This window comes from Dipodomys spectabilis, unplaced genomic scaffold (genome assembly GCF_019054845.1).
Source record: "Dipodomys spectabilis isolate Male_0828 unplaced genomic scaffold, ASM1905484v1 ptg000234l, whole genome shotgun sequence".
NCBI lineage: Eukaryota > Metazoa > Chordata > Mammalia > Rodentia > Heteromyidae > Dipodomys > Dipodomys spectabilis.
Window position 1 is genome coordinate 13,343,034 of NW_024870911.1, and position 17,598 is coordinate 13,360,631.

At 35.2% G+C, this 17,598-nt stretch overlaps 1 protein-coding gene across 2 annotated transcripts in view; it reads right to left on the reverse strand.

Annotated features, from left to right (window-relative positions):
* Mon2 (MON2 homolog, regulator of endosome-to-Golgi trafficking) overlaps positions 1-17,598 on the reverse strand; it is a 92,430-nt gene that overhangs the window by 34,290 nt on the left and 40,542 nt on the right. For both annotated transcript variants that reach the window (XM_042698664.1, XM_042698663.1), the window contains exons 12-22: positions 16,784-17,016; positions 14,466-14,547; positions 13,634-13,818; positions 11,988-12,100; positions 11,507-11,611; positions 11,118-11,198; positions 10,967-11,040; positions 10,787-10,877; positions 7,082-7,183; positions 5,749-5,859; positions 3,052-3,227 (exon numbers count right to left, since the gene is read on the reverse strand). In XM_042698664.1, the coding sequence (XP_042554598.1) occupies positions 3,052-3,227; positions 5,749-5,859; positions 7,082-7,183; positions 10,787-10,877; positions 10,967-11,040; positions 11,118-11,198; positions 11,507-11,611; positions 11,988-12,100; positions 13,634-13,818; positions 14,466-14,547; positions 16,784-17,016 (1,353 nt within the window). The remainder of the gene's footprint in view (positions 1-3,051; positions 3,228-5,748; positions 5,860-7,081; positions 7,184-10,786; positions 10,878-10,966; positions 11,041-11,117; positions 11,199-11,506; positions 11,612-11,987; positions 12,101-13,633; positions 13,819-14,465; positions 14,548-16,783; positions 17,017-17,598) is intronic.

Sequence of the window (17,598 nt, forward strand, 5' to 3'; positions counted from 1 at the left end):
TGAGAAGTGAGTCTCAATGCTTCATTTGTTCACTCTTTGTCCCACCCTGTGCTCTCCCTTACCCATTCCAAAAGATAAATTTACAAATATGACAAAAGGTACAGAAAACAAAAACAGCAACATAGAAAAAAAACCCCAACACCTCTTGATTCCATTTCTTGGAGTTATTTAAATAAATATTATTTTATATGACCATATGCACATAGCTATTGGGCCTTTTTGATACTCTCCTAAGAATATCTTCCTTTGGTCTCACAGTGTGAATGTCTAGAGACCTGTATTATTTATTATGTCCAGTGTATTTTTTATTTTTTGTCTTTTACCATCCAGTGTGTTTACTTGTAGATTTCAAAAGAAAGAATGATATTGCACATTCATAAGGAAATGGAAAGACCTGGAAAAATTATATTAAGCAAAGTAAGCCAAACCTAAAGAAACATGGTTTCTTTCATTTGTGGTAACTAGAATGTACCTAAAAATAGATTTTTAAAAGGAAAAGTAAGTGTTAGCACTGCATGATTTTCATTTGTATTTTGCACCAACTGACCAAAGAAAAGACAATGAAGAAGGAAAACTGGATGCACTCTCCACTCTATCTCTAATAAATGACATCATACTTTAGCACATGTTAATATATACAAATTACTCAGTACATAAAAGCAAATTCCTCATTCTTCTGTATATGTATTTTTCCCTTATCTTCAAAGGAGTATCAAATTCTAACATAGTTGAGTAAAAGTAAATTGAACTTTAAAAAGAACAGAAAATATTTAGTCTTGAAAAACAATTCTGGTTGTAAATAACAAAAGATCTTTATAATAACCACCATTTACTTCATGCTTAGCATGACATATATTAAGTATTTTACGCATATAAACTCATTTAATCCTACTTTATATACAAGCAATTTCAAGTTGGTGTAAAGTTGGTTTCTTTTGACTTTCATCATATTAATATTTTTACTATTTAAGGAAATTTGTTCCTACAAAGATTTAAGGAAAAACTGTTCTTAATAGTCTCAAGCATATCAATCATCTAAAATCCACACAGTTGATATCAAGACTGTGATTCCTACTGCAAAATTATAGATATGTATTTCCAATGCCTACTACATCTTTTTTTTAAATTAAATCCAAGATCACACTTTTACTCCAAATTTGCTTTTCCTTCTGTCTTCTCTATTTTAATGACTGATACTACCATCTACAAAATTGCCCAAGTCAGAAATTGGGGTTATTTTTAATTGCCATTTGTCTTTTTGGTCAGAGTGTCAACTCTCTTATTTCTAGAGAGTGCTTTCTCTATTCCCACCCTCCCCTTTATGCCGCTGTCAAATACACAGTAGATCACATCATTCCTCTGCTTAAAATAAGAAAATGCTTCCCAAATGTATTCAAGACAAATCCAAATAGCTTACATAAGCTCCTTTATTATTTTGGTTCCACTTCTTCCCATTGTAGCCTTATTTTGTGTCATATAACCATGTCTTTGGGGCTGGGAAGGTGGCTCAGTGGTAGAGCGCTTGCCTTGCATGTATGAAGCCTTGGGTTCGATTGCTCAGCATCACATAAGCAGAAAAAGCTGCAAGTGGCATTGGAGCTCAAGTGGTAGAACTCTAGCCTTCAGATAAAGAGCTGAGGGGCAGCGCCTAGGCCCAGAGTTCAGGCCCCACAACCAACAACAACAAAAAAATCCAAAAAACAATGTCCTTGCTTGGCGGGAGCCATTTATCTGTGTGCTGAGAATAACTAGTAATCATAACATTTGGAATATACTAAGCACAGAGTAAATTTTATTCAACAAGTAAATGAAAATGAAAAGTCATTTTAAGCTATATATGGAATTATGGGCCTATATGCTACTTGATATCTTACCAAATATTTGTTTTAACAATATTAAAACAAAATAAAAATCCAGTTTTTGAATGCATTATAAATTTCTTAGCTTAGTTTATTTTTTTATTATAAGTAAGAACCCTGTATTCTAATATAAATGTCAAGTAAGAAGCAATGTCTCTGGCCTTTTAAGGCAAAGTTAATACCAAAAATTCCTTGCAATCATTTATTAGGTAGAAAGTTAAGAAAAATTATATATATATATATATATATATATATATATATATATACCTACCTACCTACCTACCTACCTACCTCCTACCTACCTATCTTGGACTTGAAAAGGAAGAATATACATAAAAATTTAGCCTTGCCGGCACTGGTGGCTCATGCCTGTAATCCTAGCTCCTCAGGAGGCTGAATCTGAGGATTGCGGTTCAAAGCCAGCCCGGGCAGGAAAGTCCATGAAACTCTTATATTTAATAAACCACCAGAAAAACGGAAGTGGCGCTGTAGCTCAAGTGGTAGAGCGCTAGCCTTGAGCTGAAGAGCTATGGGATAGTGCTCGGACCCAAAGTTCAAGCCTCATGACCGACAAAAAAAAAAAAAAAATTATCAGCCTATTAGCTGGGTGCTGGTGGCTCATGTCTTGTAATCTTACTTACACAGGAGGCTGAGATCTGAGGATGGAGGTTTGAAGCCTGCCCTGGCAGGAAAGTCAATTAATCACAGAAAAAAACAAGAGTGGTCCTGTGGTTCAAGTGGTAGATGTGCTAGCCTTGAACAAAAGGAGCTTAGGGGCAGCACCCAGGCCCAGAGTTCAAGCCCACATCGGAAAGAAAAAACCAAACAAAATAAACCACTATTGCAACATTTTAGGATGGATTTCCCTTCTATCACTATTACTTTTTCTGTTTGATTTGGCATTACTGGGGTTTGAACTCAAGGCCTTTCCTTGCTTGGAAAGCACTCTTTCTTAGCCATGCCTCCAACCTTTCTTGTACTGATTATTAGGGTTTCACTTTCTCCTAGAAGTGCACTTGTGTGGTAATCTGCCTATTTTAAACTTTCTGTCATTTCTTCTACTACAGGTTTCATAGATTTTTTGGCTTAGGATGCCTCAACCCACAATCCTTACAAGTAGCTACAATTGTAGGCATTAGTTACTGGTACCTGGCTTTCTATTACTTTTTTGATATTAATCTCCAACACTTACCCTTGATCATTTCTGATTGCTCCCATGACTCCAAGAACTAATGGCCATCCAGGTCCAAGACTGTCTCCCTGGCTTTGTAGGATCTGCAACACACATTCTAATTGCTTGAGTCTTATATCTGGATGGTTAATATTGGACATCTCTTTTAATGGATTCAATAGAAGCAACTGCAGCCTCTGAAAGAGGATAAGAAAAAGAAGTAAACAAAGACAGGAAGGTTGGTTTTCTTTACTTTCTTACTTTTATTATTATTATTATTTTTGTTGGACACAGCCAATTTTCTGGTGGTTAATTGGAGATAAGAGTCTCACAGACTTTCCTGTCCTGGAACTGTGATCCTCAGATCTTAGTCTCCTGAGTAGCTAGGATTATAGGCATGAGCCACCGGCGCCCAGCTTTTTTTTTTTTTTTTGAGATAAGAGTCTCCCTGTGGTGCTCAGGCTGGTCTCCAGTAAATTGACCCATATGCCTTAGCTTCCCAAGAACTAGGAGTTCATCACTGCCACTGGGTACTTGTTGCTTAAATTTACCTCCATCATATTACTAGGAGAAATACAATTTTGACTAAAATAAACATTGAATATGATTCCTCTATCAATAACCATCAGAAGTTGATCTTTAACCATCATCATTAGTGGTTTGTCATCTATGTAGTTTTTTTTGCTGGTCCTGAAGGTTGACCTCTGGACCTGGGTGCTGTCTTTGGCTTATGACTAGCATTCTGTGGCTTAAGTGTAAGCCACAGTGACACTTATGGCTTTTTCTGAGTAGTTTATTGGAAATAATAGTCTAACAGATATTCCTGCCTGGGCTGGCTTCGAACCACCATCCTCAGATCTCAATCTCCTTAGTAGCTAGGATTACAGGCATGAGTCAGGGTGCCTGGCTATTTTTAATTAAGAGTAAATTTAATTTTTAAATTAAGAGCAGAAAAAAAACAATCTTTGAGATTAAATTTCAGGATAAAGTGTAGTTACTTTACTACACATTAACCCCTACAGAAATGAATCTCACTAAAGTAAGTAGCTATATTGGAGAGAGAACAATTTCTAATTTCTAGAATTACCTCTCATTTATTTTACTAAAATAGATTGCATGCATTTAAAGTTAACACTCTCAAGTATGATAAAATAAAATTATTATATGCTTAAAGAATGACAGGCATGGTTTGAGGGAAGGTGGCTCAGAGGTAGAGTGCTTGTCTTGCATGCATGAGGCCCTGGGTTCAATTCCTCAGCACCACATAAGCAGAAAAAGCCGGAAGTGGGACTGAGGCTCAAGTGGTAGAGCGCTAGCCTTGAGCTGAAGAGCTGAGGGACAGTGTCCAGGCCCAGAGTTCAGGCCCCATGACTAGAAAAAAAAAAAAAAAAGAATGATAGGCATTACCAAAGATGTCAACAAAACCACAAAAATAGTTGAGAGAGTAAACACATCACTTGGCTGTTTCCTTTTGCTATCTGAAAAGCATTTCAGTTTTATTCCCTCCAAGGTTTGAGGTTTTTTTTTTTTTTGCTTACTTACTAAATAAATATTCAGCTCTCACTTTGTCCTTGCTATTAAGGCAGATTGTAGAGATGATTAAATCAACCAAAGAGGTTTTATGGGTAAATAAAACCTCAAATTGCAGTAGAAAAAAAACAAATATAGGAAATCACTAAAATGTAAGCCCTTGTAGATCTTTTCTGTTATGTTTATAACTGTCCTAGTAGTGTAATTAATGACTATGAGTTGAGTAAGTTTGTAGAACTTGAATATAATACAAGTAAGGTGACAAAGACAATGAAGATGTGTAGTAAATGCCTCATTCTTATTCCTGAGACAATAAATTAGTGACTAAGAACTACATAAGACTACATAAGATAGGGGGGAAGGGGGAGGATAAGAGGGGGTGGGAGAGGGAAACAAAGGAGGAGGCTACAACGCTTGATAAGAAATGTACTCATTGGCCGGGCGCTGGTGGCTCACGCCTGTAATCCTAGCTACTCAGGAGGCTGAGATCTGAGGATCACGGTTCAAAGCCAGCCCGGGCAAGAGAGACTGTGAGACTCCTATCTCCAATAAACCACCAGAAAAAAAACCGGAAGTGGCGCTGTAGCTCAAGTGGTAGAGCGCTCGCCTTGAGCTGAAGAGCTGAGGGACAGCGCCCAGGCCCAGAGTTCAAGTCCCATGACCGACAAAAAAAAAAAAAAAAAAAAAAGAAATGTACTCATTATCTTGCCCATGTAATTGTAACCCCTCTGTACAGTATTTTCACAATAAAAATTAAAATAAAAAAAGAAATGTAAAAAAAAACTGCGTAAGATACATGTGACTGACAGTGAATACAAAGAATTCATGATAAAAGCAACCTTTGAAAATGTGAAAAAAAAATCTTAAAATAACAATCTATTTTTATTGTGCTTGCTTCTTCTATCACTTGTTTTTCTCCCAATGTAAGGTAGTATGAAGAAAAAGTCAGAGAGGTAAGGACCAAAGTCCAAGATGCCCTAAAATAAAGTGCTAGTACTTCATAAAGAAAAATGCAGACTGGAAGACCAATCACAACAACTTAAGTTAGCATCAGTCACACACTGTTTATTTTTCCTTATGAAGGCCATGAAGAAGGAGCTATAGCATACCTATAAAATAGAATATTAGGTTGAAAAATCCTCTATTCATAAATGAAGAGGAGGATTTTCTATAAAGAATTGTTTTTACCTGGTTCTGTGAAAGTGGAGGCTCATGGCTGAATGTCAGTCCTGCTTTAATAAGCGAAGTTAGAGCTTCTGCTCCCCATTCTCTCATCCGAGAATTAGGATGCTGGCATACCTGAAGGTGCATACGTTAAATAAAAAGCAAGTATTTACTTGGGTAGGAAACACATGCTAATTTGAGAAAGAAAAATTATATAGCATCCACACTTTTGTTTTCACAATTAAAAAATGTTATCAAAAGGTGAGTAAAATATGACAGAAAAACTATATACAAAATGTTATCAAGCTTACCTTCTGGTAAGACAAGAGAAAGCAATAGAGGGAAGACAAAAGAAAAAAAAGAAAATTGAACATGTCACAGAAAAGAAAGGATTTCATAATAGTACAGGATGTCATCTGAGTAGATAAAAGAAGCAAAGTGATACTAAGATTATGTTTTGTTTTTCCTGTGTTTAAAAAATTGTTTATGTTCCAGTACTAGGGATTAAAATCAGGGCATTGTCATCTGAAACCATATTCTAATAATGAAGATATCTATTCTAAGTGCTCATAAATATAACTCTAGTAAATAGGGAGAAAAAACTTGTGCATATCTGTTTTCCTTACTAAGAATAGCATCTTTCTCAGGTCTCTAAAATAACATAACCGTGATAACCTAACCCTAAAGTATATATAAACAGAAGCTGGATATTAAGTAGAAGCTAAGTAAGTCACCCCAAGTGAACAAAAGATAATACAAATCAAGATGGAATTCCCTGTCACCATTTACAGTTAGTGATAAAAAACAGGTTATTCCCCTTATTAAACATTAAAACAGGGCTGGGAAGGTGGCTCAGTAGTAGAGTGCTTGCTTTGCATGCCTGAGGCCCTGGGTTGGATTCCTCAGCACCACATAAGCAAAAAGAAAAAAGCTGGAAGTGGGGCTGTGGCTCAAGTGGTAGAGCGCTAGCCTTGAGCTGAAGAGCTGAGGGACAGTGCCCAGGCCCAGGCCCAGAGTTCAGGCCCCATGACCGGACCCCCCCCCCAAAAAAAAACAAAAAAAAACCATTAAAACTTTCAACGAGGGCTTAGGTGGTAGACCAACTGCCTAGCAAGCAGTTCAAACCCCAGTACCATTAAAAAAAAAAAACTTCATGCTTTTTCAGCCAATAAAAATCAACCCATTCCTCACCAAAACAATTTGCTATACAGCTTTAGTGTAAGATATGAGTACAGGGCCAGCAAAGTGGGGAGGGGAGGAATAGTTAATAATTTGATTATCTAAAAATCATTAGATCAATGTGCATGTCTTTATCACTAAAAACAATTAAATATAACACTTAATGAAACACCTTTACCTCAAGTAGATGGCCAGTTAGAGGTCTCCATAAAATTTCTATTCGGTGCATATTAACCAGACCAGTTTCTAACAATTTGGCAACAGCAAAAAGAGATGGTTCCTAAGGAGAAAACATATGGTACTTTGATATTACAAGAAGTCTGAGTGCTCTGTAAATAAAACTGAGACAGTTTGAAGACATTACTGCAATTAAAATATAATTAGTTAATATCCAGAAAACAAGCAGTATTTTTTTTTTTTTTTTGCCAGTCCTGGTGCTTGAACTCAGGGCTGGTACACTGTCCCTGAGCTTTTGCTCAAGGCTAGTGCTCTACCACTTGAGCCACAGCGCCACTTCCAGCTTTTTCTGTGCATATGGTACGAGGAATTGAACCCAGGGCTTCATGCATGCTAGGCAAGCGCTCTATCACTAAGCCACACTCCCAGCCTAAATCTAAGTCTTTTAAAATAACTTTTTTAAGAGTACTGATAAAAATCCAATATGGAAATGTTTGGTATCTTTCCTAGTAGAAATCAGTGACTAAGTGCACTCGAGTTTTAAACAATTGTGGTTAGGTTGATCCTTCTTGAAAGTGCTAATGTGTAAGTGCCCTAAAACTTTTGGTGGCAGAGAAATTCATGATTCTACAGACCTAGTATAGTTGTTAAGACTGATGTCTGTGAAATCTTAGTTATATGGGATGCATTTTGATCCTAGTACTTAATAGTTATGTAACTTTGGGAAAATGTCTATTATTATTGAATTTTTTATTTTTATTGTTAGTATTTAGGTTTTGGACTCAGGGCCTCATACTTGATGCATAATGCCACTTAATCCATGCTTCTTGGCCTTTAGCTTTAGTTTGTTTTTCAAATAGATTCACACACTCTTGTCCAAATCAGTCTCAGATTGCAATTTCCTATCGTTGCCTCTGGAGTAGCTGGGATTACAGGTATGTACCATAACGCCTGGATTATTTTTAAGAGAGAAAGTGTTCTAACTTTCTGTCTAGACATCCTGGAATCTCAGTCTTCCAATGTGTCTCTCAATTAGCTAATATTAGAGCAGTGAGCCTCTACATAAGCCCTCTACTGAATTTATGTTTTTACATATAATATGGACATAATGGTATAGAAACAATTTTATGTCAGGAAATGTACAGCATACAGGAAATCTATTTCAAATGATGTCTAGAATTACTTCTTTCTTTCTTTCCTACCCATTTTAACTAGAGTGTACCCAGGAATTACATATAACACTTAAAAGAACTTATTATATACATATATATAACATATATATGCAGATAGTATAAGAGAGATATGTATCTATGAATGTATGCATATGTATCTACATATCTTTTCTTTTGTTAATTACTGGGAATTGAACTCCAGGATTTATGCTTGCTAGGCAGGCACTCTACCATTTGAACCACTCTTCCATCCCTAGAAACATTTTTAAAAAGTCTATATTGAATATTTTCACAATACTTTTATTTTTTGTGGTGGGGATAGGACTTTGTGCCTACCTTGAATATTTCAATTTCCACTCAATACTTACCATTTCATTATATAAAATTAAATCCTAAAGTGGACATCCACTCCCAAAGAAACCATCTCTATTCCATTCAGTATATTCACTTTCCAAACATTTGTTTCCTCTAAGCTTCCCTTCAAAATCACATCTGAAGATTTTGAAGTGATTACACAGATCAAGATGCATTGTACACAAAAACTGCTTTGTTAAAAGGCCAAAATATTAAATATATAAACTAAAATTAAGATAAATAAGAGAAGGAGTAGGTTGGGAGGGGTATGTGAGAATGTTGAAAGGGGTAATAGTGATCAAGGTGAGCAGTATTCATGAACTGCCTTGCCGAACGGCCATTCCTTTGTACAACTACTTAAATATTAAAAAAAAAATCATATCTGCTCCTATTTTTGAAATTATATACTAATACCGAAGATCCATTTTTTTCTCATTGATCATGTCTTAGAACACTTTTTTCTTTTGATTTCCATGAACTTGTTTTCTTACCTATCTTTTATTCCTTCATTATTAAGTTTCAATCACACAAGTTCATCTTAATAAAAATATTTTAATAGAGGGCTGAGAAGGTAGTGGTAGACTGCTTGCCTTGCATGCATGAGGCCTTGGGTTCAATTTCTCAGCACCACATAAGCAGAAAAAGCCAGAAGTGACACTGTGGCTCAAGTGGTAGAGTGCTAACCTGGAGCTGAAGAGCTGAGGGACAGTACCCAGGCCCAGAGTTCAGTCTCCAACCACAAAAAAAAAAAAAAGAAAAAGAAAAAGAAAAAAAGAAATGGATACTAAAAACATACATAAAAAAGAAGTAAGGATTCAGAGTATCTTAAATCAAATAATATGTGTTTTATTTAGACTTTCACTCTAAATTAACTGCCACTTACCTACAGCCAACTAGTTTATAAGCTCTTTGCCAGCAGAAAACTCCTATTTCTTTTTATCTCCTAGCAGTGTCATGCACACAGGAAGTATATTGTGCTTGTTGAATGGATACACACATTCTCAAAACATTATCATAAAAATATGCTTATATTTTGTTGAGCAACTCTGTTAAAAGTGTCACAGTTTTGTGTCAAAAATTAATCTCAAAGATGTAGGATTATTCAAGATATTGGTAAATGGAGTACTTCACTGAATTTTGTCATTCTTGTCTAAATTTGAAGTATAATAAATATTTCCAAACTCCTAAATGTTTACACAACTATCTAGCCAACATATGAAAATATATGAAAAATATGCTTAAATAACAGCGTAACTTATGAGTCACATTAACGAGAATGACACAATTATAATTAAAGACTAGATAGAAATGTATTTTTTATATGTACAATTAAAATATTAAACAAATTATAGCTTTTTAACCGTCCTAAGCTGTCTTTGTATTTTTATAAATGGCCATATTTATTTTAAAATATAGAAAGCATTTTATTTTATCTCTCTGCAAGACCAGGGACCAAACTTTGACCTCTTAAATATTAGACAAGTATTTAACAAATGAGTTACATCTCCAGTTTAGAAGGAGTTCATTTATTTGTATTTATCTTTGTTTTTATAGTGCATGCTAGAAAAATACCACTGAGATATGCTCTCAGGATTTATTTTAGTGTTGGCTAACATATACATATGTCCAAATCATCATATACTTTTACAAGCATAATACAAAATATTTGAGTATAGAAAGAAATGTTCCTGAATGTCAATACTCAAAAGTACCATTCTATTCATTTAATCAATGAACAAAGAAAAAGTTTAATTTCAATGTAAGGAGAATCATTACCTTCAGAAAGAAATGATTAGCTCCTTATTTTCCATTCCAATGAAGGCAAGAGAAACTGAGACACATATTCCTTAATTTAAATCTTGTATTATCCCATCATAAATTTTAATTGCAAATATTAAGACATTTTATGCAACCTACTTATAGATACTGTGCTGTATAGTCTTTATTTTTAAAATATTTTTAAGAATTTTCAGTACTCAAAAAAACGGATATAATTTTAAATCAAATCACACACTTGTCAAATCATGTCCTCTGTACATCCCCTTCTGAAAAAAACATCAATGGTAAACATATAACAAGACTACTGATACCAACTAAACTGAGGTTTAGCTCCAAAATGCTCAGATCATAATGGATTCACCTTCTATGACTAATTAAAATAGAAAGGTTGAATATCAGACCTTATTATTTCCATATGCCATATCCATTGCTTCTAGAGATAAGGAACAAAGTGCATTTATTAAATGATGCAAAGATACATCGTCAAGATACCTAAAATGAAAATAAAGAAATAAGATATTTTCATCTCAAATGCATAACGGTTAATAATGTTGCTATTAATTTAAAGAACTGACTCTTACTGTGAGCTTTCAAACAATCTTGAAAGTATGTTGGAAATCACTGGTAAGTCTGTCATTACTGCTGTTGTCAGAACCTAAGAAAAGAATAAAATTAAATGTGAAACATGGTATTTCCAGAAGCTTTAACTGGGTAAGAAAGACTGGAACTTACTGTACTGGGTCCTTCCACAGCTCTTCCAGGTTTCAAGGCACCACCACTACTAGGCTTTAATCCAAGAATCCAGACAAGATGCTGAAAATTAAAACAAGGAATTTAGAAAATTATAAAATTCTAGTAACTAAAGTAAATTCAGTGATAATTTGCAGCAATAAAAATTAAGATCAGTAAATAATAATGCTATGAAACAATTCTACCAAGAATGAGAAGAAGAATTTAGGCCATCAAGAGACTCACTCCATCCCTTCCTACACTATGATTCCTTCCCAACTTCTCTTTTTGCATACTTACTATTATTTCTAGCTGTGTCTGAAACACCATCAGGCATTGCTAGTTTAGTTGTAAGTAATTATAAATCTAGCATTTGATCTGGGCTAACATACCTGAAGAGTTGCCAAGACAAGTTGCCATGATGTTCCAAGAACAGCCCCATGGCAATGAGCCAAGTTAAGTAGAGTCCTCATACACTGGATATTTTTGGAAGTTAGCTATATTAAAAAGGAGATATTTTAAATAATTGCTATGCATTTTTAAAAACTAAAAGCATATAAAATAGCTTTAATACATTCTAAGATTTTTTAAAATTAGAAAACAAATGAGTATATTAAAGTTATATTGATGGGCTAGAGGCATGGCTGAAGTGGTGGAGCACCTGTCTAGCAAGCATGCGACCAAGTGTGAACCCAGTACTGGGGGGGAGGAAAAGAAAAAAGACAAAATTTTGTTATTAGTTATTAATAACAGCAAAAGCATAATTAGTCATTCTTAAAAATGCACTTCAGGCAAAATAAAATAAATAAACACAAAAAAGGGTATATCAAGTTTTCCTTGATACATAACGGGTGGAAAGAACAAATACATTACCATTACTGTTCCTTGAGGCTGCACTGCTAGAGGCTGACCCACTGCCACAACTTGCTGGTGAGACTCACTTGATGGACTTATCATCATAACGTTTTGGCCTTGGATAGAATATGCTAGAATACAAAAAAACCTAAATAAGCAAATATACTGTTTACATTTCATTCAAAGTGATGCTTTATTTAAAAACAGTAATTTGATTAAATCAATTTCAACCACAGCACTTAAATAGTAATAATAATACCTTTTATATATATGCAAATATTCTGAAAACTCACAAGTACAAAAATCAAAACAATCAAATAGTAGTTTTCTATATAAACTGCAGAAAATGATAAAACCCTAATCACTTTGTTCAAAAGCAATAATTAGGAAACATTAAATATTTTTTCATGAAATATTTTAGATACAAATTCTCAGAATACTTTTCTAGTTAAAGTTAAAAACCAATACATTTTCATCTTGAAAATTCAGTATTATATTGGATAAAATTTATATTACATGTAATAAACCTTACTGTTTCCAAATTATTCACCAAGGAAATAAATTTCTGAATTTCAGCTTGAAAAATAATGTTGGGGGCTCGGTGCTAGTGGCTCACAGCTGCAAAACTAGCTATTAAAGAGGCTGAGATCTGAGGATCGTGGTTTGAAGCCAGACCAGGCAGAAAAGTCCTTGAGATTCTCATCTTCAATTAACCACCAAAAAGTTGGAAATGGAGCTGTGGCTCAGGTGGTAACATGCCAGCTATGAACAAAGAAGCTCAAGAGCAATGCCTAGGCCCTGGGTTCAAGCCCCAGTACCAGCACAAAAAAATAAAATATATAATGCTGAGGGGCTGCAGTTCTAGGGAACTATTGACTACCAACTGTGAGTTCCTGAGTTCAAACCTCATTACCACTAAAAATGAATAAATAGAAAAAACCCACTAAATTTTTAACAGAATGGCTTACAAAAGACTTCCAGATTTGTATTGCTTTATTTGCATAATTAATGTTAAATTGATTTCATTATCTTTCTCCCCTTTTAAAGAGGTGAAAGCTATTTGTTTTTCTTTTCTAGAACTTGACCTTGAACTCAGGGCTTCAAGTTTACTCAGCTGGTGCACTACCTATCTCCATCCCTATTTTTTCCCCCCCTGTCAGTTGTGGGGATTGAATTCAGGGTCAGGGCACTGTCTCTGAGCTGTTTTGCTCAAGGCTTGCACTCTATCACTTTGAGACACAGCTCCACTCCTGGTTTTCTGGTGGTTAATTAGAGATAAGAGACTCAGGACTTTCCTGCCTGGGCGTGGCTTTAAAACCAGGATACTCCCGAGTAGCTGGATGAGCCACCAGTGCCTGCCTCAACCCTGATTTTTTTCCTGGTTATTTTGGAGGTAAAGTCTCAATGTTTTCTACCTAGGCTGTCTTTGAAATGAAATCCTTAGATCTCAAGATGTGGCAAGGACCACAGGTATGAACCACTGGTACTCAGCTGAAAGCAAATGTTTTAAAAACAAAGACAATAAAAGTGAAATTCAGGGTCATGAAATTCAGAACCAATGGTCAATGAATGGAACAGCAGAGGCCTAGGATCAAAATTACTACATTCTTTTCTTTGTATATTTTTTCTCTGAGACAAGAGGCTAGTGTAAGCTTAAATCTTACATTTATTGGCAAGTGTAGCTGCAGTGGTTGCATTCAATACAGTGAGTGTGTAGTGTGGAGGCAAAGAGCCTTTGCATATTGCTGTTATAAAAGCATCTCTTGAAGTTACAAGACCCAGTCTTCCACAAAGAGCAGCCATAGTCAATTCAGCTTTTAAAATATTTTCAGTGGCAGCCTCATCTGTGCTGAAAAGATAAGGTATTTGATTTAATATGACTATTTTAAATTATATTATAAAACAAGTTGTGAGGTTAGATATGCGTTAGGAAAATCTTCAAAATTATGGTCAAAATTATTATACTTAAGAAGGAATTTTAACCAGTTGACATAAGACCTGAAATTTTGAGCTAGGTAAAGACTATGTACAATGCATGTATATTACTGAAATAAATGATGAAGAACTTAACGGCACGTTAAAATAGCAAGCATTTACAATCAATAAATTCTGTAATTCTGAAGGAAAACATAATCACCAACATTTCACCAACATTGTGAAAACAACAGTAAGCCTTGAAATTGTAAAGATGTTGACAGTTATATGTTCCATAAATCAAGGAGACAATTCTGGTATGTGTGTGGGGCAATCAAAGGATTGCAAAAAAAAGAATAATATTCCTAGAGAAATAATGTTCCTGATTTGTCATTAAATATTGTATGGCTGTATTAAAATATCACACCAGATTCCATTAGAGATGCAATTACAAACAAGTAAAAATGTACACATAAAAAAAAACTAGTATTAGGAAATACATTCTTGGGACAAAGTTAAGTAAGCCACTTTTATGTTGCTTTTAACTTCCATGATGTGATATAAAATTTAGAGACTTAATACCTGGCATCAAGAAGAAGGGAGAGTGCAGCTAGAAGACCACACCAGCAAGCATTCACCATTTCTTCCCAAACAGCTCTACTAACTTGACAGAGAGAAAACATAGCACTTAGTGATAACCACAGATGACATAGTATTTATCAATATAGTAAATCCTAAAATCTTCCTGGTCATATGAATAACTTGATTATTAGATACTAACCCTCTAATATGTAAAATTCACTCAAATATTTAAAAGCTATATTACAGATTAATTATCCAAGAAGTTACAAAGCATTCTGAAATCTATTCTGAAATCTTTCTATATATGAGTTAACTGATAGCTTTAAACATAAAAGATACATATTAGTTCCAATTCCCTATAATAGGCCAATTTTCTGCCTGTGTGAGCTGCAAGGAGAGTGGGCTGCAGTATAACAAACAGGGATATTTAGGATACTAGTTACACACACTGTTGGAGACGGGAGTAAGATTATGCAAGTTAAAAATAGCCTTGTGTCGCCAGGCACACTGGTGGCTCATGCCTATAATCCTAGCTACTCAGGAGGCTGAGATCTGATGATTGTGATTTGAAGCCAATTCAGGTAGTAAAGTCTGTGAAACTCTTTATCTTTGATTAACCACCCAAAAGTTGAGGGGTAGTTCAAGTGGTAGAGCACTAATCTTGAGCAAAAAAGCTCAGATACAGTACCCAGGCCTTGAGTTCAAGTCCTAAGACTGGCACGTTCTCTCCCCCACCCCCATCTCCTCAAAACATAGCCTTGTGGTACAAAACCAGAAATGAAGAATCTGGTTTGACATCATGGTATTTAATATAGGGAGATAGACATTTTTAATACAGAAATAGATGTATGTGTATACATGTCTGAGTGTGTTGTGTAGCCTATCCAAGTAGCAAGAAGCGTACCTAGTGCCCATGTGTTAGTTTCAATACTATTCTCCAGGGCTCCTTGGAAAATTGACTGACACCTGGGCTAGACAAGAAACATCCAGATCAGTTTGGAACACCATGTTCTACCAAGTAGTAAGGAATTGCTCAGAGAATATCAAAAGGCCATGGGACTTATCAAATGAACAGAGGGGACATCTGTAAAAGGTCAACCTGAGCAGGAAACTACATAATGACAATCCCACATTATAATATTGAATTTACATTAGTACAAATATGTAACAACAACAATAAATAAGGAAATCACTGAGTAGAAGTCTTATTATATTTCATCACAAAAAGCTAATATTTAACTTTACACTGGAGAAATCAGGCTAAAATAACTAACTAAATGGTAAAAGTGAACATTCCCAATAATGAATCACATTAATATATTTTACTTCCTAAAGTGTTGATATATTAAGTTAACACAGTAGTATTTCTGTGCTAATCCTGTAAAAAAAAAAATAAATTAAACCTAATTATGAAGGAACATAAGACAAATTCAAATTGGCCCATGCTCTTCAAAAGTCTGAAATAGAAAACAAGCAAAAACTAAGGAACCAAGTTCTACACTGAAGTAAATTTACATTAAATTATTGACACATGATAACTAAAGTGAAAAAAAATGCTGCTGTCTGTGAATAAAGATAGCAAAATAACCCTTAATGTAAGCTGTTGAATAATAGGGGATGGGGAATGAAAAGGTAAAGAGTAAACAAGGGGGTGAGAAAAGAACAATTAGGATACAGTATAAATACATGTGCAAAACAGCACAGTGAAACCCCTTTGGACTATTAGCATATACAGAAAAAAAAGGATAGGAATGTAAAACAGATCCTATCTGTAATATGGGTACTAGTAGGAAGGGAGAACGAGAAGGTGAACAAAGAGGGTAAGGCAGATTGAATATGGTCAAAATTGTGACTTGAAGCCAATTCAGATAGTAAAGTCCATGAAACTCTTATCTCTGATTAACCACGCAAAAGTTTAGGGGTGGTCCAAGTGGTAGACAGTAAGTAGAGCCCCAAGGACAATACTGGAGCAAGTGAGAAAATTGAAATGACATGTAGGATTAGGTAGTAATAGTGGCCTGATCCCAGTTTCTAATGATAAGAAGGAGACTGTCCTTACACAACCAAGTAATAAAGGGTCAAAGCATCAAGTCTCCAGCATATTCTCAAGTAGTTCCTTAAAAACGACAGCGACATGTAATTAAATAGAATAGTAATACAAATATGGTAAATATTTACCATATTCTCTAATAGAATAATATAAATATGGTAAGGTGTTAACTGGTAAAGGTGAATGAATGTATATGGGAATATTTTTATTTCTCCGTAAATTTTAATTATTTAAAAATAATAATAAAAACTACAGAATCAAATTATACCTATTTCTTTATCCATGTGGTCTGATGCCGACTGCAAATCCTGCTGCTCTGATGACTGTGTCGGCAAAGAAGCTCCTTCATTGATAGTCTGACCTTCTGTCTCAACCTCTCCTAGCTCTCCTTCAATCATACTGGTGATTCCACGGACAAGGTCTAACAAACAGTGGAATGCCACAGACATGGCATAACCTTCTGGTATAGTTGGGGGCTCAACTTTGTCCAGCATCTCTAGACTGAAATAACAAAAATATTAGAACAATAATGAGAAGCCATCATTGTGAGAACAGGGAAACCTGTGCCCACAGTTTGTAGACTATAGAAATTACATTTAATTAAATCCCATCTCAACAGAAAGCTTGTGTTGCTAGGTGCCAGTGGTTCATGCCTATAATCCTAGCTACTCAGGAGGCTGAGATCTGATGATTGTATTTGAAGCCAGACCAGGCAGAAAAAATCCCTGAGACTCATCTCCAATTATCTACAAAATGCTGGAAATGGAGCTGTGACTCAAGTGGTAGTGTTAGTTTTAAGCAAAAGAGCTCAAGAACAATGTCCAGGCCCAGAGTTCAAGCCCCATTACTGGCACAAAAAACAAACAAAAATGCTGGGTATAATGGTTAATGTCTATAATCCCAGCTGTGTGGAAGGCATAGACAGAAAAAATATGGTCCAATGCTATCCCTGGGCAAAAGTACATGACCCCTGAAAACTAATGAAAGCAAAAAGGACTGGGGGAGAGGCTCCAGTGATAAGAGCTACTAATGCCTGAGAAAGGTGAGGTCCTGAGATGAAACACCAGTGTTACCAAAAAATAA